Raw genomic sequence first — 19,721 nt, forward strand, 5'->3', positions numbered from 1 at the left:
TGAACGTAAAAAACTATATTATGCTTGATCACAAGAAACAATTACACTGTTGACTGTTGAGTCATTTGTACTTGACGAGCAAACTGCAGTGTTTTTAATCATTGAAGCATTTGGGTTTATCATTTCGTGGAAACATTGGTGTGATTATTGCCTCTCAATGTTTAGCTGTTTGCATAAGTTGTTGATAAATGCGTCAGCCATTTGTTGATGTCATCTTCATTCTCTAAGGTAAGTCTTCTGTTCACTAGGTGAAAGGGTAAGCTGCTGAGATTGAGATTTTGCACTTCATATTTGGCATGTAATGTAAGCAAGAATTTTTCAAATTCATGTTTGGCATGTAATGTAAGCAATGCTGAGTTGCTTACCCATAATTACATTAAGAGGACTACTTCCATAACTCTAGTATGACTGGCATCATGAAATATTTTTATGAAAAATATTTATGGAAGAAGTCTAGTATGACTCAAGTGGTGTAAGTGCTTCTTTCAAATTTATGGAAGAATTCTTAATAATGCATTTGTTTGGAACTTCTGAATGTATGACATATCACAGTAGCTGAGAGACAAACTTTCTGAGGTTAGATAAATCAGCTACTTATCCTGTTTTTCTGGTATCATATTCGGCTATCTAGTTTTGTGGATTATGTTTATAAGTCAGCGATTTATTTTCTTTTGTTTTTTGTCACCCTTGAGTTTTTGTATAAATATAGTTTTTGTTAATAAATTGTCCATGATTTATGCGTTAGGTTTCACTCACCATTGCCTGTTGGATTAGTTTCTAAATGTGTTTCAAACAAGATTATCTTCGAAAGATGATCCATACTAGAAACAAAAAACAAATCTAAAAAATCTCAATCTCAAACAAAAAAAAAAAAACTTGCTCTTTGGTGTATTTTATATATATACACAATATAAAGATATTTAGTATTATAGATTCAATTACAATTTGAGATTACCATGTCATAACAAAAAAGTATATGATTATTAATTTTTACTGAAAAATTTAATTATACACCAATTTTAATGATTATTAATTTTTACTGAAATTTAATTGATTACTCTTAATAAAACTTTTCCTCCTAAACATATTTTTTCTTATTCACATAACTTGAAAATAAAACCTTAAATAATCCAAACTTAGTTTTACTTGGATTAAAGTAACTTAAAGTTTTTGGATTCAATTACAATTTAATTACGGTTATAAGTTATAAATCAGCGCTTGCCTTTACCAGGCTCAATTTTAAAAACATGAATTAAGATTACCTCTAACACTAACACACACCTCAAAAACATTTTCTCGCGCATTTATGTTTCATAATAAGTTAACAAACATACTGTTTTTTAAGACTAACAACGTACTAGTTGTTTCATTCTAAAAAGTAACTATTTATTTATTTAGAAATGTTACCATTTATAGTAAAAATGATACTTTATCTTCTAATTTTCTGAAATTTAAAATATAAATTAGTTATATATACACGTATATAAATTTTCTCTTTAAATTAATTTTAAAAATCTTATACGAATTAGTTACATATAAATTTATTGCTGGTTTAAACATTTTGTTAACTTACACTTTAAATTTTAATTTAAAAATTGTCAAAATACTTGATGTTCCTATAATATAAATCACATAACTCTTCTCACTGGAGTCAACAGTTAAAAAAAATAATAACAAACCAACAATATAATTTATAGTGATTTATGTCCCTTAATTAAATGATTTAAAATTTTAAATTTTAATTTTATGACAATAATTAGTACCAATACTATGGTAAAAACAAAATAATAAATAAAAATAGAACCGAATTCTCAAGTCAAGGGATGCTTGAGTTGACAGAAGTTGAAAATTTTGGTTGAGTGAGAGGCTTGTCTTTGTTCCGCTACCATGTCTCATGTAAGTCTCTTTCTCTCTTTCTCCTCTTATTATGTACTTCAACTCACTTCGCACCAACCCAGATCTGTTTTTCCCCATTTCTTTTTCTGCGTATTATTCCGATCAGAATCATATATCATACCTAATCCATGATTTTTTGTGCATGCATGTGTTCCCTTCATTACATTGCATTCATAATTGAATTTTATCATCCAATTCGTGAAACTATTTATCTGTTCCGATCTAACACTAGGTTGCAATCGAACTCTGTTGGTGTTATTATTTGAATGTAGTTAGTTCTATGGAATTGGAATAATTTTGAAGCTAGTTGACTTGCTGAGATTTTGAAACGTCTTCATGAGGTGCCTTTAATTAAGGAATGTTCTGATCCTGTACCCTGTGGCCTGTGTTTTTCTTAGGAGACATGCCCTTCTGTAAAGAATGTCCTTCTTTTGGATTCCGATGGGAAACGTGTTGCGGTCAAATACTTCTCTGAAGACTGGCCGACAAATAGTGCCAAGGAAAATTTTGAGAAAGTTGTATTCAACAAGACTCAGAAAACCAATGCCCGCACGGAAGGTGTGTAAAACTTCTGTGATATGGTCAATAATCAATTGACCATGCCATAATTCATGATGTGTTTGGTCAAATTCTGTCTGTGATTGTGATAGATTGCTGATCACTGATTTGTATATGACCCCATTTTGTAAACATGTTGAGTGTTGACTTCATTTTTATTGCCTCCTTGGGTTTTTTCATTTTACAGCAGAAATAGCAATGTTTGAGAATAACATTGTTCTTTACAAGTTTGTCCAAGATCTTCACTTCTTTGTTACCGGTGGTGATTATGAAAATGAGCTTATCTTAGCCACAGTTCTGCAGGCATTTTTTGATTCTGTGGGCCTTCTGCTCAGGTTGTAATCTTATATTAACAATTTATCTATGTTTCGTGTTCAAGGGTGTTTTCAATCTATCACTATTAACACAGTAGTCCTTGATGATTTTACTGCCTTTTCCCCTCCAGAGGCAATGTAGACAAGAAGGAAGCACTAGAGAACTTGGATCTCATTCTATTGTGCATTGATGAAATTGTTGATGGCGGGTATGCTATATGCTATTCATATGAAATTTATCTCCTTCAGTTGTGTGTTTGTTTGCTTCTCTAAATCTTCTCATGCACTTCCCTCTTCCTCCAATACAAATTGTAGCAGCTATTTGATATATCAGAGATCAACTCTTTTCTGCAGTTAAATTATTGGAATTGTACAACTTTTTGTCATAAAAACAAAATCCTTCTCTGAACCGTTATTCTGCTAGGAAGGTACTTGAATACCAGAGTTTGGAGCTTTCTAAGTTTATGATACTCTTGAATTCTATAAACACTCAAATGCTCAAGTAACTAATGGGCTTACATCAGTTTTTGATAGTTCAGGGGTAATTCTGTTCCATTGCCCTTATCTGTTGTGATCAATGAGATGTAACAAATGTCGCTTGCACAACAACACAAGTCCTTTTCAGTGTGTACAGCCAGAGTAGAATTTGAATACATATGATGTTTCTGCTGAGTTTTTCACACGATGACATCTATTTTTTCAGTTCTTTTCATTGTTAAGCCAACCACATGGCACATACTGTTTCAGAAATCATGGCTTAATCTTAAAAGGCACGACTTAAATCTTGGATGCAATTAATTGAGTTGCTAATCCTTAAATGTTATTGTACCTTGTTGCTGTAGCTGCCTGTGATTTCAGTAGTTATAGATCCCATAGTACTGGAATGTCAGTAGAATTATACCATAAATCACATTTATCTAGGAAAGGCATACCCCTCTGATCTTCCTCCTTTTGTATGCCTTCTCCCTCATTATCACCTCAACACTTACTCCTTTTCTTCTTGCATCTTATCTACCTTTGTCTTGACTCCACGCCGGTTTCACATAAACTTCATGTCTTCATATTTTGTGCAGTATCATACTTGAAACTGATCCAAATGTTATAGCTGGGAAAGTTGCTAGTAATAGTATAGATTCTGGAGCTCCTTTGTCCGAACAGGTATAGTACATCCTTCACTAATACGCTTCACTTTAATACCAAAAAAGAAAATCGACAATAAATTCACTTATTTGAGGAATAACTGTATTTATTCCTGTTGCAGACACTAAGTCAAGCATTGGCCACAGCCAGGGAACATCTTGCAAGGTCCCTTCTTAAATGATTCATATGGCATTTCACAATGACGGAGGAAACTTGTCTTTAGGTTTTTCCTATAAACGTTTATAAGAAAGAACCTCATTGCATTCTCGAGAAGTCGAACCTGGATGTTGATGTTACTTGCGTAGTGAAAGTTAATATTGACATGCTAATACAGGCTATTCTAGCAGTACTTTTCTTCTGGCGATTTGTTATTTTAGTTACCTATTAAATTTCAGGATGGTGGCATATTCCGTATGTTCCAAAAATTTCATAGGAATCAATTTTAGTGCATACTAATTCTAAACTCTTATGTTACCCCCCCCATCTTTGAGTTTTGCAAGCATACAACTCTCCCTCTATGTAAGTTTAAATTAATGAACGGAACTATCCAAATCATCGTCAGTCACTTGAATAAACTTTTATAATTATGTATAGAAGAGAAATAAAATGCATTAAACAACATAATGAGTTGAAATCAATTTATTGACCTGAATTTCCATATAAGCTTTTTCATGTAATTTCTCAATAAAGTTTGTAAAAAATACTGGCAAGGATTTTTTATTTATTTTTATGTAAATTAGAAATCAAATTATTATTTCAATTCACCTACCAAAAATATTATTTCAATTTAAAAGCTATCGGAAGTTATATTTATAAAGAAATGTTAGCAACATACTACTAAAAAAATTTATTGAATTTTTTTTTTTTAAGGTTTCTTGGTATTTAATGACTTTTTCTTCTGATTGTGTAGTTTTTAATAAATTTTAATGAGGTGTTATTAGAGAGTATATTTTTAGTAATTCTCATAATTCAAAATGGTTATATCTAAAAAAAAATACCATTTACCATTTAATGCCTTTACGAGTTATTAGAGAGTATATTCTCATAATTCAAAATGGTTATATCTCAAAAAAAAAAAAAAAACCATTTAATGCCTTTACTACACTGAACAACAAATGTTAAGCTAAGGTAATCTTATTTTACTAAAAAAACAAAGGCAGCAAAACGATACAAATCCTTAGTAGAACTAGAATGTCTAAAGTCTCACTAGTATGAGTAGTATCACAGTATGAGTAGTATCACATCTTTCACTTTGTTATTACAAAAAAAAAAAAAAAAAAAAATCTTCTATATACACTAAGTTGACATGACGTTTATAAATTCAGCTAAATGAACAATTGCATACAAGGCATACAAATATTCAGCTAAATGAACAATTTGCATACGAGGCATACAAATATTCATTTCATATAAAACTTCTAATTTATTCAATGAAGAACTTGTATAGAGCAAAGCCTAGAAGAATTTCGGCTTTGTTAGAGACTGAGGCCTACGAATGTCCAAAAGAAAGTATGAGCTTATCATCACTGACGTCCCCCATCCATCCAACCACGGTTGTGAGTTCCTCCACAATCCACATTCACCAAAGTTCATGAATAAGCAAAGAGAAATGCTTTTTCAATTCATGCTTTTAACTTCAGACTTGGAACAACAGTTAACACCAAAAGTAATTGATGTTAAAGCATCCTTGGACAATTAAAGTATTAGTATGATAGTATTTCTACTGTATTACAAGATAATCCGCATCACTACGGAAAGCATCACCAGCAGTAGGAGGTAAGTTCTTGGGAGAAATATTTTTCCGCATTTGAGCATGAGTTTCTGCTTCATGCTGAAACATCTTCACCAATTCTTGCAGCTCAAGTTTCCTTACTTCAACCTGTTCCTCAACAACGGGGTTTTTCAGCCCAAGGTAAACCATGCCAACTGCTATCAGCACTACTCCCAGAACGACGAGGATGGCCGTGAAAACACCAAATGCATAAGGTGTCTGTTCTGCCCCAGGTATCCCATCAACGTTGATCCCAAATAACCCAGTAATGATGGTGAGGACAACGCCAACACCACCAAATACAGCTAAATTATGGGTTACTCGAAGGCTTCTATCCTGGATAGAGATTCAGCGGATTCAAGACAATTATCATGTTGATCTAGGGTGAGCAATATAAAGTTGTTCTAGCTACTGTCTGAAAGTAAAAAAGAAAAAAGCATTCTAAAGAAAGTCCTGAAGTATTGATACCTGCAACCAAGCTCGAACAGTGCTTTGCATAACATCTTGAATGGTAAACAGGCGGCCACGAACAGCTTCTTGCTCCTCAATCATTTCTCTTGTGCTCTTTTTTATTCCCTCTAACAAGGTTCTTGCTCCATTTCCTTTTAGATGCTGGAGAAGCTCAAAGACAATCTCATCTCTTGCATGGAGTGACCACTTCACTCTGATAACCTGCAATGAAGCAAGAGTAGTAAGAAGCTACTGTATAATGGATTTGGCCAGTATGAATTGTCATTAAAAAAATAAAATCAATCTAAGGTGGAGAATTTGGTTCACTTTGGTATTGCTTGTGCTTTTCGAAGCTATTTTCAAAAGTGAAAGATTAAAATTACACAAATAAAATCAATCTAAGGTGGAGAATTTGGTTCACTTCGGTATTGCTTGTGCTTTTCGAAGCTATTTTCAAAAGTGAAAGATTAAAATTACACAAATAAATATGTTATGGAATGTCACTATTATTAAAATGTATCTTTCCATGTTTGTAGAACAAAAAGCACTATTAAATTTCATTGACATTGTTGACAACTAAAAGAAATCATATGTTTGTATTATGTTAGTTGTTTTACATGAAGTTCAGAGACAAGTGGGCTCGGGTTTGAAAAGGGCTCAGTTCAGCTTGGCTATATAAGAAATAGTTCCACATGAAACTAAACTTGAGTATGATATGAACCATTTTTTTAGCTCAAATTTGGCTCAAATCAACTTCTCTAATACTTTGGCTCAGTTTATCAGTTTGAATTACATAAAAAATGAGACAATATGAACCAAATGAACAAAAGCCATAGCTCATAAACTTGACTCAATTCAACTAACTAATCAATTATACTATCGTAAATATGAAATACTATATATACAAAGTGTGTGTGAGAGAGAGTTCATGAACCAAAAGAGTATAGCAGTATTTGTCCTGAGTTCAGCTTAATTGGTCTATGAATTAAGTTCATTTGGCTAATTAACAAGGCAAGTTTCACACTACTCTCAAGCTTGTTTGGTTCATTTCCAGCCTTTTGAAGCTTGATAACTTTAGACCAGCTGCACATGCACATCTCTGGAAATTAAAATTTAGTTTACTAACAACTACAGCAAACAGATCTGCAACTCACATCTCTCTTTCCCTTGCTCACTTTATATAAGAGATGTAACGACAAAACTAAATTCAAATGTCTAAAATGATTCCTAATCTCTTCCAAAATAATTCTTAGAAAGGTCCTGACTCTGCTAATGAGTGCCGAGCATTGGTCAAGAAATCAATTAATAGAAAGTTTTTGCAAGAAATCACGGTGAGATTGCATTGAAATCATCATGGGGGGAGAGTGTTGGGAACATGTTTCCGTGAAGAGTTTTAACTTTTAATTCCTTAACCAGTGCTATAAGAGCACTTGTTAACATTGTCCTTGTTAGAAAAATAGAAAACCTAGGTACTAATATATATGATAAAGTAAATTATTTCTCCAATTGCGGAACTTTCAGGAGATAAGTACTTGCAGTTATTGCTGTAATCGATATTCACCAGTATAAATATACCCTAGTGTCGTCTAGTTTAGACATACAGATCCAGTATACTCTACATAATCTAATATCAAGTATAATTTTATAGGTTACAAGCACTACTTAACCTGCAACGGAAAGATCAACCTGTAAACTGCAAACATCCAACCATTTGAAAACCTCAACCCTCATTTTAACCCCTATTACTGAGTTAAAATAATCACATTTCTATCCAAATCAAAAAATCATGAAGTTGTCTGAAGATATATCTTCTGCTTAGCAAGAATGAATATACCTGTGTTGATAACTTTCTGATTTCTTGATTTAAGATTAAGATGAAAAGATTCAAATCTTCATGGTTTCTCCTAATAAAAGGGAAAACTGTCAACTTAGTGCAAGACAATTTATAAAACTGGAATGACTTGAAGTTACACAGATTGCACATTTAAGAACCTGTTCATAAACTTCAATTCAATCTCATCTGCCGCCCCAAATATAGATTTACGGAATAACCTGACAAATTAAATAAAAATGTCAATCCGAACATGACTTGAAGTTTACATAAAATGCAGTTGAAAAAGAAAGTGTACAAAGATCTGCAAGCATGAGGTACATTGGCCATCTTCGCAAGCTACTTATCTACTGGACACTCCTAAGGAAACAACATGCCCATATAATCTAGTACGAGGTGGTAAAAGTCAATAAATCTAAAATATAAAATTTAACAGCAGAACTTAACAAAACCTAACCTGACAATCCACATTTTTCCTGTCTTTCGTGCATAACAGAGATAGAAGTGATAGACAAAATATATTCCTTTCATTTTCTAGCAACAAAGTCAATCATATTTTTCATATGCTTGATAGCTTTTTCTTTCAGAACATGCAATGTCTTAATATTTACAAACTTAACTCACCCTCAGACATCTAAATTCTGAAGTTATATAACTAGAAGCAAGACCTAACCTACTTTTGACTATTTCTTTTCCAAAATTAACTATTACCAGCATCAAATATGAAGGAAAATGCTGTCATTACCTATCATCCCACCGTGAGAGACGACAAGCAAGTAGTGCTATAACTTCATGCACTGTTCTCGGCATATTATACCCTCCAGCAGAAAGAAGCTCCTAACCATAGTGAAGCACTGAATGAATTACATCTCTCTAAAAGAATATTATTGTGTAACTTGAGGCCAGAGAGACAGAACAACCTGAACTTCTGTTATACCCAGAACATTTATCCTTGATACTGATCCTTTTATATGCATTACAGTTACAAGGAAGTTTTGAGATTGCCAAGACCTAAGAACAATTGGAATGTCATCTTCTTCAACAAGAGGATCACCTGCGGATTGTCCCAAGAGCTCAAATAACAGCCCTCCTGCAACTCTGACTGGGACCTACAAGTAAGAAGTCCAATCAATATCGAGTTAGATTGGTTTCTGAGGAAAATTCATTGTGGGGTATGTCATTGAAGGTTTTCTTTTCTTTGGGAGGCGGTACAAGTCATTGGATGTCTACTTAAATAGCTGTATTGCTTTCTTTCAGATGAACTGCTATCTACTGGTTGTGTGGCACTAACTCAAACAAGCCCAAGGTTTAATTCCTAAGGAATCCTAGGTTTATTTTTGTATTTTTCTCATATTTTTTTTGTCTTCTTAATTTATTTTTCTCCTCAAAAAATCACCATATCACATCCCGAAAAGTTTCTTGCTATATTAAAATTATCCAACTTAGTGCTAGGTGTCAAGCTCTTGATGCTGTGTTTTCCCACTCAATGATTTCTTAATGATTTTCCTGAAAAACTAACGACAACAACTTGAGATTTGTTGGTCTCTGTTGTGCTGCCCACACGGACTTTGTTCTAGTTTGTACTAAAACCCATCAACTGAAATCCAATTTCCATTGGTTTTCCTTCCACGCTTAATTTATCCTAGAAAACTCGAATCCAAATCTGTTAAATTCCAAACCTATAGATGTTTTTCTCTTAAGACCAGCAAACTAAGGAAGAGAAGAAAAATCCAAAAAGTCACTTGCTTTTTTAGTTGCTTATCATCAGGGTGAATACATCACAAAGAAGCCACAATCCTACAAGCATTTATGCCATCAACAAAAACATAATACAATTGAAAATTTTAATTTAAAATCTTATTGCATATACACACACTCTCATATGTATGCTTGATGTGGTGCATGTAAATGTGTTTTAGCAAACATATATCCAAATCTAGATTGCCAAATGATAATATTTGTTAAGACTTAAGACTGACAATAACAATAGTTTAAAATGCAACGTACCTCATAGAGAAGGTGTTTCATTCGCTCACTTATAAGCCTACTTTCGTCTCTCAAGGCTAAACTAACAGCAGGGTGTAGCCATTGAGCATTGCTGAGCCAAGCCTCAACAGTGGGGTGACCTGCAAAAACATGGCACCACCATATAGGCCCAGCCGGATGCTCCCAATAAGGAGCTGCCAAATCTGCTACTGTAAAATCATCTTCAGAATCCTCAAATTCCAATTGATGAGAAGACCAGTCAGCATCAACCTGAACTGCTTGGACAAGTTCTGAAATTCTTGCCCATCCAATTGGTACCCAATGACCTCCCTCATACTTTTTAGATTGCCCAGCCTTATGGGCCTGGCCCTCCTTGTCGTCATCTGAGCCACCAAACAAACTGTCCCTTGAGACATTTACAGATGAAGGATCTGAGAGCTTCTTTTTGTCATCTGAAGGGACATGCATCTTTGAATGTTGGCCATTAACATGTAGTCTGTCTGTGATCTTTGATGAGGAGCTCGATTTAACCGATCTGTTTTGTCCTTTAATGTATTCAAAAGCACAAATAAGTCCATCTTTCCAAAGGTTATTTCCGTGATTGGGATCTCTACCGTGATAAGTTTTATGGCTATCTAGTTTCCTCGTGATTCCCGAGGAATGTGATTTACCTTCTGTATCACTCATTTTTCTGCTCTTAATGAAGCCAACATAGGGCTTTTAAGTTAGCTCTTCACCAGAAAAGCCACTCTTATATGAGGAAAGCTACACTGCTATGGCATTTGAAAAACTACGGATTTCAGGACACGATTTGACAATCAACATCAACCTTCCCTGACTTATCTGTTATCACAAATCAATGCTACAATTTGAAGGGAAAAGGTATTAATCTTACAATAGGACAGTACAGATATTCTTACTGAAATAAAAAAGATTAAAAAAAAAAAAAGGCAGAAAAGGTGAATGAAAATAATTTAAACCTCACTGTTCATTCATTTTGCTGTGGTAGTTAGTTAAAGTAAGAGATTATGAAAGAAAGTCTTTCAATAATGGTCTAAATCTAACCAATCAATCATCAAACCGCATCAAAAGCAATAAACCTGTCATGCAATCTATTTTCTTGTTTAAAAGAGAAAACAAGTTTGGGTGATGAATAATTATAACAAGCCTTCAAATGAGGTTGGCTCACTGGGTTTTTTTTTCCAGTGTTCCTAATGGCTCTAAGAACTCAACAATAAGCATAATTGTAACGATGCAAGATGTCAGTTATCACTCGGATACTTTCCAAGTTAGAATTCAATTCAGCAGCATGTATATCTAAGGTGCATATATAAAAGCGCATAGCAGGTTTATTAATATCATAAAGACCACAACTAAATTCTATTAATTCAGATTTCAGAAGACTCGGACATTGATATCATTACCATTCACCGATCCTAAAAGAATTGAATACTTAGTAATCATTTGCATTGTGAAACCAACCGTGCTTAAGCATTGGAAAAAAAATATAGTTCAAATCAAAACTCAAACAACAAATAAAATTTTATGTATATAACAACCAAAGAAACTGAACAAGGAAACCGTAAATAAGAAACAATTTGAGGAATAAAAAGGAAATTACCAGAGGCAGAGGAGAGTGGTGTCTTTCAACTTCAATCCCAAATCCAATCCTTATATTAATAAATTAATAAAAGAAAAAACACGCAGCCCGCGCACAACCCGAGCGAATCGATACCCTGACAATGATGTGCGAATTGCGATATATAAACAAACACACTACACTATCTACTACTACTCATAAATTCGTTATTTTCACGTTATAGAATCAATCGAAGCACTTTGTTGCTTTATTTGACTCTAATTTAACTTGTTAAGTGCTCAAGCATCTATTCTTTTTTTTTTTTTTAATAGGAGGAATCGAAGATAATTTCAGAAAATTTACAATAATTTACGACTCTCCAACCAATTATACCAATTATAAGCAGATCATTTGAATTGGAGCATCTATTCTTCTTCCTTTGTTTTTTTTTTAACTTTTTTGAGGTTTCATGTCCAAAGTCACTTGATTGGATGCATTTAATTTAGTCGGACTTCATTTGTCTATTCTATGCTGAGAGAGGGACATAAAGTCAGAAACTGAACACTCTACCTATTCTTTTTTGTTTCTACAATGACCGCATATATTTTCAACCTAGTGAAGTTAGTTGTAGACTTGTAGTTGTATCCAATTTATTACTTTATGTTTTATTTACTTGAGCATTGTCAATATTATCCAATTTACTATATTAAATACAAAAAATATTAATATTTATGTTTTAACAATTTTAAAAATGTTTGTTAAATCAGAAAAGCATTATGTGCTGATGAGTAAGCAATAAAAGAATATTGTAATCATAATTTTATTAATTATATATTACAAAAATTAAAACTTCATACTTAATTTTTATGCTTTAAAGCACTTTTTTCGATTTAAAAAATCAAATTTATATTTATCAAATATAGAGAACCAGAGCAGTGTCGTGCAAATGCACATTCAAAAACACAACGAACACGCATTAAGATGTCATTGCTTTAAAATGAAATTATAGAAATGCTTTGTTATAGTTTTTGAACGGGAGGCCAATAACCACTGAAATTTTTGCAATGTAACTAACTGATGAGTTATCAAAAGTGTTTTTTTAGTTGAAAAACATTGTCAAACTCTACCGCCGACATGGACTTAAATATTAACCCACATACGCACCCGATGCTACCACAACCCAATGAATGATGCATGATGTCGTTAAATTATTACTTGTTTGATTTGTTAATTCTGAATGTTTTAGCTGAATCCAACCGATGCTCACCCCCTACAATCAGGTTTAGTGCATGATTGTTCGTGCATGATTGTTCAGGAGAACTTTCTAATGTGTATATCACAGCACAATTGAGCGCAACCAGTTATAACAGGTGAGAATGTTACCCAAAAGAGATCTTCCACTATGATCAGGATGAAAATATTAGAAAACAAAACAAAAAACGTACCGAGTAAACCAAATTAGCACACTTAGTACCTACGTTAAACATGACCAACATAATTATGTAGAATACAACCTCGTGGCAATGGGCTCAAGGTCTCTAGAGACCAAACAATGATTTTTACTAGACCGTAAATGCCTCTGATTAGCCACTTTCAAACTCACATAAATACCCTGAAAAACCGGGAGATGATTAAGATTAGTAGCTGTTTTGCCATATTTGTTGGGACTGCTTGGATGGTTGGCTTTGCGGACCACCCAAGGATGCTTCCCGAGGATTTTGTGGCTGATGTTCCAGCGAAATGCCAGTCTGAGATTGGTAGAAATTAGGGTACCCAAGGGGTCCAAAATGCTGTGAAGGCTGTTGCTGCTGTTGCTGCCTTTGCCGAAATCCACCTGGTTGTTGTTGATTCTGTCCCTGCAAATTATAATAGTTGCTGGGAGGAACTGCAGACATTGTTCGAGAGCCAGGGCCCTGAACCCACATGGGAGAATTCTCGTTCTAGAAGAAAACACCAAATAAAACCATTTCAGCTTTACATATAAGCAGCATTAGAAAAAAAGTAAACAAGGTTCCATGTTATATTCTTTCCTCAACCCCACCTCCCCCAAAACTGACAATTCAGAGTTACATAATAGTAACAAAGTGAACTTGAGGTTTGTAAACAAGAATAAATAAAAGAAAGTTTAACAGATCACATTTCAACTTGAATCATCATATGATATTTCCAAATTGGCAACTTTTAAGAGAAGAATCGTAACAGGAAAACAAAACCAGTTAAATGTAAATAGTTTAAAAATCAAGATCTTTGTACCTGCTGTAGTGACATCATATGATTATTGTCCTTAAACTGGGAGTTTATAAGATCCTCATATCCAATGGTTGTCCCAGTAGGAGCAGCAGGTGGATTCAGAGAAAAATTTCCTCCAGGAATGCTTGTTGAACTGCCAAAGCCATATCCAGGAGGAATAGCAGCAGACTGAGGCAAACTGCTGGCAGAAACATTATTTTTATACTGTGGAAGCACTGCTGCCAGAGATTGGGGATATGTGTTATTTCCAGCAAAAGTCTGCTGAAAAGCTGATGGCATATAGGTATAGCTCTGAGGCAAGAATGGATAGCTAATCATGTTAGCAAAATGCCCCAGAGGAAGAGTAGGTTGGGAGTAGGGATGCACAGCAAGGTGCTGAGGAAGTGCAGGTCCAGTGGCAACACCTGCACCAGACAGGGTTTGTGCATTAGGTTGAGGTGTAGTAATGCCACTAGCTCTTAGAGCCTGCAAATTGACAAGAGAAACAATCAAACTGAATTCCAAAAAAAAATATCTTCCTATCCTATAACAACAATTTCAAAATATGGATGCAACAATTAAACCTGCAAATCTAATCATTAGCAAATAATTTAAATCCAGAATACACCCACTACCAGCTCTAAAAACATTTCTGTTAATACGAAACCAATCAATTTGACCAGCAATATAGGAAAACCAACACAATCATCTGATTTGAGTTGATTAACCAGATGTAAGTCAGCTTTAACTAATGTATAAAGTAGCAAATACAGTTGGCATTTAATATATATATATATATTACACCATATTCATAGCTAGGTGAAATTTGTGATACAGCTAATGAATATTACATTATAAATAATTTATTGGAATACCACCACAGCACTTCAATATACTATAAACCAGATTTCTTAATTCCACTATTGCACTTCTTAGGCTAAGAATGATATAAAATTCAAAATACTATGTCATCCATAACATTTCATTTAAACAACTTAACATCTCATTATATAGAGAAACTTAAATAAGCTTATTAGAGCAGAAGTGCACCTCTGACACGGTTATGGTGGAACTACCAATGTTACTATATTTTGTAGGCATCGATTGTGTTGCAGGGAAGGGTAAGTATGGAATATCTTCTCTTGCTGTTTGAACTGGCAATGACAACAGAGCACTGGGCAAAGAATTTGTATGCACCTGCTAAAATATTGACGGAATGACAGTAAAATTTAGATCTACATGGCAGGATTGCTAGATAGAATTGCAAGATATAAGACAGAAACTAAAGCAATATCAAATATTAAAACTACAGATGATTCACATAATGCAGTTTTAGGGGGGAGGGGGCAATTTAACTATAGTAATGTATTCCTTCAAACAAACAAAAACAAGTGTTCAGAAACATCTAATGAGGCTTGGTTTGTTTTATAGGTGCACATTCTTGCAATCAGCTGTTTTGCTGAAGGAACAAATTTCTACTTCAAAAAATTGCTTCTGAACACGAGATTTTCATATTTCCGGCCATGAAATATCTAATAAAAACAGGCAGTAAGTCATTCTAAACTTATTCACTAAAGATCTAAAATATGACCAAGCCATAAAACATGAATTACCATTACACCAGAGAAGGGAGCAAGATTCTGCATCTGTGAGCTGGTCTGTGAAAGAGGAAATGTGACCTCCGGTTGTTGGGCATTTTCATAATTAAATCCATGAGACTGGGATGTAAATGAATACTGATTTTCCTGAGCAATTTCAGGGGGGTCCGGTTTTAAAGCCTCTTGTTGTGAAATGGAAGTATGTTCATAGGTCCCAGCACTTACACCAGTTCCTTGAACTAAATTTCCATCTGAGGTAGTAGTAGCAGTAGTAGAAAGATGCTCATCCCCGTAATAGTCAGGATTTCTGCAAGAAAGATATCTTTAAGGAAACTAAGAATAATTATGATATTGCAAGTTAGGACAAAGTATACTATTATATAAGCAACATACCTAGTGTCTGAGTTCTCAATTGTTGAAACATCTGTTGCACCAGATGTATCCTCCAAGCTACTTTTCAAAGGCCTAGATGTAAATGACCCAGATCCAGAAAGGGGGTTTCCAGATCCAAAACTTCCAAAGCTCAGATTCATGCATTCTGGAGTATGGAGTAGTAGGTGATTTGGAATTACTACAGAAGGATTCTCATGTTCTTGTTCTGTCCCCTGATCATCTCTCTGTATATTTAGCTGCTCTATGTTTGCAGCCACTGATGAAACATCATCTTCAGCTGAAAGGAAGAAATTAAGAATTAAGACTATAACCAGGCGCATGTCCAAGATAAAATTATGAACAGTAGGCATAAAGCATCCCAGTTGCCAATGTCATTATCATAAAAAAAGATGTCTGTTAGATACTGAGATTGGTAGGAATATTATGTCTATGTACACCATAAAAAAGATGTACCTCCTGTGTTATCCTCTGACGTACTTTTAGCAGATATAGAAGCAGATTCAACATTGTCTGCATTCTCAACAGAACCATCTTCAGCTACATGTTCATCCAAGTGAGTTTTCTGCTGCCAATCAGCTTCAGCAAAGCTTGATGAGTTTGCATAGTACTCAGAATTTGCATGGGCATCCACATCTGCATATACTATAACATCATGTTGGTTCTCAATACAAGGCCATTCATCATTCTGTGGAACATTGTCGCTAATGACATGGCCTTGATTAGTATTTGTTTCTGAAACTTTGGAAGCATAACCTTGCAATGAATGCAAATTGTTATCTGAAGCTGCTGGAGGCATGAAGACATTCTGATGATTACAACTCTGGATGGAAGAGTTATGCATGGATGGCCTGGCCTGTGGCCTACCCATCTTGACAATGTCGGCCATTGATACTTGACCTGTATTCCCTGTCCATGCAGATTGCAGTCCAGCACGTTGTGATGATGAAGATGGTCCATCACCGATGCCAAATGCATATGTTTTTTCAGTAACCACAGAATCACTGCAACAATTTTGAACATAAAATGAGGCATGAGAAGTGGGAACTGCACCCTAGCCACGCAACAATAACACGATTCTGTATCCAAGTGCTTGTAGGCACAATCAAAAAAGACAATATTTTATGCTACTAAAGATAGATAAAAGAGGAATAGCCACATAACAAAATAGTCAAATACTTTAGGACTACATATGTAATATATTCTCTATATAGTTAAATGTTACAAATAGAAGTTGCAAAAAACATCATATAAAAACTACTAACAGTCCATTTTCAACCAATTTCATTCCAAAACCAAAATACTCACTGTTCATAATACTCAGCACAGAAAGATCAATGTACATAAAGTATCCAGAGAATAATTGGCACATAATCATCTACTGTTTGAGAAAAATATTAAATTGATACACAAAATAGATTGTAAGGGATGGATGCCAAGACAGCCTACTTCTTTTCAAAATAAATTGAAGGATTTTCCCTTTTGTATTAACCTCAGTAGATGGTCAGGCTTGGTTTTCAATTTCATCTTATAACTAGGCCAAATTTGCAAATGTATCATAACTATAAGAATCCCTTTAAACATTGTGATACATCTTTCCCACTCCAATCATGTAAATTTTATTGTGTGTTTATACATGAAGGAAAATAAACCTGTAGGATGGCAGTCTCGTGTTCGTATTATTTCCCAGCACACTAGGTGCAGAAGATGTGGACCCTCCAAAAGTGGGTGCCCCATTTTCCTTCTTGTATACAGGCTTCCCCTGCAGACCATAATCTGGCCTCCCAAAACAGGGCAGAAATTTAAATAATCATTATAATAACAACAACAATAATAGTGACAGATACTATAAGTTTCATTAAATATACAGTCCAGCGCAATTTATCAGTTCAACACCCATCATCCACATACCACTGCTGCCGAATTGGTTGGCACCACCACGTCCACCATAACGATCTGTGCCAGCCCTACCACCACCACGACTAGATGTGTTGTTTGTCCCACTCCCACGAGACCTGGAATCTGTAGGGTCCTTAATCTGAACCAACAAGGGCAAGAACAGGTAAAAATAACACAGACAAACTCAAACAAAATATCAAAAACAAAATAAGTGTAGGGACAGTTAGCAGAAACAAATGCTCAAGTCGAAGTGTCAAACCAACTCATCATATCCACCTACAAATTTAGCACACAGATTAACCTACTGTCAACTTATAAACCTACGCACAAGCCACATGACATAGCAGTAGAACACACTCAGGGAAGAAGAAACAAAATTGATTATTTGATTACATTATCAAGCATAAAATCAATTCTTTTTTTCAAGATAACACAAAACCAATTCTGAATAGCTGAAACAAACAAAAACAAAAAGAAGCGTGCACCTCTTTTTTCTTTTCTCGCTTGCTCTTCACCTCATGAAAAGGATCTACACAATTAACAAACCTAACATTAGATAACATCTATTACAGCACCCTGCGCCACAAAATCACACTCCACAGCCAAAAACAAAAACACGCGGATTATTCTCGCTCAGTTATTTCTCACTTTCGCATAATGCGCAAGCGAGCAAAGCAATAGCCTCGAAACATAGAACAAAGGTATTTTGCGTTTCGTTCAAGTGAAAGAAAAGCATCTAAAACCTCGAAACAGAAAACAAAGAGAGATTGAAATAGAGAGAGGGGGGCAGGGAAACCTTGTGAGAGGAGACGACTAACAGCTTCGTTAGGGTCCATGTTACAGTCTTTGAGCGTGGCGTAGATCTCGTGATCGGGGAAATTGGAGACAATCTCCTTCAAGCTCTGAACCATCTTCCGCGATGACGCCGGAATCGTCGCCGACAGCGCCTTGCCGCCGCCATTGTTGTGGCTGCCACCGCCCTTCCCACTCATCGTCTTTCTCTCTCACACACTTTTTCTCGCACCACCGGACTAGCTAGGGTTCCGCCGCGACAACAACCGGAAAGAAGAAAACCTCTCTCGCTCACTCGAACGCTCCTCTCGCTCTACAGTTTGCAACCAAAAAGCGAAACCCCTTCTTGCTCTCCCCCCCACTCCTTTTCTCTCTGCGTCTACAATTTTTTTATTATTATTTTAATTTTTATTTCTTTTAAAGCGTTTTCTTTCTTGTTTTTTTTTTCTGAACTAAATAAATATCCTCTTTGGAAAATAGTTAGGATAAGATTGCAAGAAATTATTATATCATTCAAGACTATTTAATATCAATCAATTTTTATCAAATACATTATTAATTTTTTTAATAAATTAAAAATCATAATTACATATCATGTGAAAAATCATATAATTTTTAAATTATGTAATAATTTCTAATCAATTACGTAACTTATAATCAATCAAATATTAAATTTATATATTTCAACAAAAATTTAAACCTTAATTCCACATGATCTTATAAATAAATAAATAAAAACATTAGTTAACCACGTTCTAATTTTGATGTTTTAAAAAAAAAACATTTCATTTTATTCTAATTTTGATGTTATACTTGTTTTTTTAATCCAGCTTATGTTATACCTGTAACCAATAACTTATACATTATTTGGTAGCCATGATGTAATAAAATAAACAATTATCATATCTTATCGTAATTGTTACACTAATAAGATATGATTATCTTATCCTATATCATATCACGTCCTATAGGTTCAATATATTTTTTAGGTTTAATTTTAATTTTTGACTATCCAATTTTTATCATCCAAATTTTATCACTTTAAGTTTTTTTCATAAATTTGATAATTTAATTTTTTACCACTGCAGTATTAACTCTTTATAAAGAATTATACGCTACACTTTAGTTTTTTTTGCTGGACAAAGGGCCAAAGCCCAACTAACAAGATAAAGCAATGGAGTTTACATTAGAAGACAGAAAATTATAAATAAATTTGGGAGGTTCCTGAAACACACTGAACTGTTCATCCATATTCAAGGCTTCCTTTGCCAAAGCATCGACGGTTATT

The 19,721-nt window shown here is 34.3% G+C and overlaps 3 protein-coding genes across 10 annotated transcripts; 1 reads left to right on the top strand and 2 right to left on the bottom strand.

The window, feature by feature from the left end:
- Nucleotides 1–1,754: 1,754 nt before the first annotated feature.
- Nucleotides 1,755–4,371, top strand: COPZ2 (nonclathrin coat protein zeta2-COP). Of its 2 annotated transcripts, none has more exons than XM_026125596.2 (6): nucleotides 1,755–1,896; nucleotides 2,295–2,454; nucleotides 2,645–2,789; nucleotides 2,900–2,977; nucleotides 3,842–3,926; nucleotides 4,030–4,364. In XM_026125596.2, exons 1-6 carry the CDS (start codon nucleotides 1,888–1,890, stop codon nucleotides 4,087–4,089), a joined length of 537 nt encoding a protein of 178 aa, XP_025981381.1. In that variant the 5' UTR covers nucleotides 1,755–1,887; the 3' UTR covers nucleotides 4,090–4,364. The 2 variants fall into 2 exon arrangements, with proteins under 2 accessions (XP_025981381.1, NP_001236901.1); NM_001249972.2 differs by having other exon boundaries at nucleotides 1,822–1,896; nucleotides 2,642–2,789; nucleotides 4,030–4,371.
- Nucleotides 4,372–5,504: 1,133 nt separating this feature from the next.
- On the bottom strand, nucleotides 5,505–12,235 carry LOC100796976 (uncharacterized). 3 transcript variants are annotated; one of them, XM_006597584.4, is made up of 8 exons: nucleotides 11,568–12,235; nucleotides 9,968–10,808; nucleotides 8,881–9,069; nucleotides 8,706–8,797; nucleotides 8,122–8,181; nucleotides 7,964–8,033; nucleotides 6,148–6,351; nucleotides 5,505–6,015 (listed from the first exon to the last, which is right to left on the bottom strand). In XM_006597584.4, exons 2-8 carry the CDS (start codon nucleotides 10,631–10,633, stop codon nucleotides 5,629–5,631), a joined length of 1,668 nt encoding a protein of 555 aa, XP_006597647.1. In that variant the 5' UTR covers nucleotides 10,634–10,808; nucleotides 11,568–12,235; the 3' UTR covers nucleotides 5,505–5,628. The 3 variants fall into 3 exon arrangements, with proteins under 3 accessions (XP_006597647.1, XP_006597648.1, XP_003546236.1); XM_006597585.4 differs by lacking the exon at nucleotides 11,568–12,235 and adding an exon at nucleotides 11,371–11,544; XM_003546188.5 differs by lacking the exon at nucleotides 11,568–12,235 and having other exon boundaries at nucleotides 9,968–11,544.
- Nucleotides 12,236–12,904: 669 nt separating this feature from the next.
- Nucleotides 12,905–18,863, bottom strand: LOC100782498 (GBF-interacting protein 1). 5 transcript variants are annotated; one of them, XM_041010002.1, is made up of 11 exons: nucleotides 18,438–18,863; nucleotides 18,127–18,170; nucleotides 17,654–17,780; nucleotides 17,395–17,518; nucleotides 16,499–16,746; nucleotides 16,199–16,378; nucleotides 15,746–16,022; nucleotides 15,368–15,659; nucleotides 14,805–14,951; nucleotides 13,779–14,240; nucleotides 12,905–13,465 (listed from the first exon to the last, which is right to left on the bottom strand). In XM_041010002.1, exons 1-11 carry the CDS (start codon nucleotides 18,631–18,633, stop codon nucleotides 13,163–13,165), a joined length of 2,400 nt encoding a protein of 799 aa, XP_040865936.1. In that variant the 5' UTR covers nucleotides 18,634–18,863; the 3' UTR covers nucleotides 12,905–13,162. The 5 variants fall into 5 exon arrangements, with proteins under 5 accessions (XP_040865936.1, XP_040865935.1, XP_040865934.1 ...); XM_041010001.1 differs by having other exon boundaries at nucleotides 14,805–14,954; XM_041010000.1 differs by having other exon boundaries at nucleotides 14,805–14,954; nucleotides 16,223–16,746.
- Between the last annotated feature and the right edge of the window lie 858 nt (nucleotides 18,864–19,721).

The sequence above is a fragment of the Glycine max genome, chromosome 15 (genome assembly GCF_000004515.6).
Source record: "Glycine max cultivar Williams 82 chromosome 15, Glycine_max_v4.0, whole genome shotgun sequence".
In the NCBI taxonomy this organism is placed as follows: domain Eukaryota; kingdom Viridiplantae; phylum Streptophyta; class Magnoliopsida; order Fabales; family Fabaceae; genus Glycine; species Glycine max.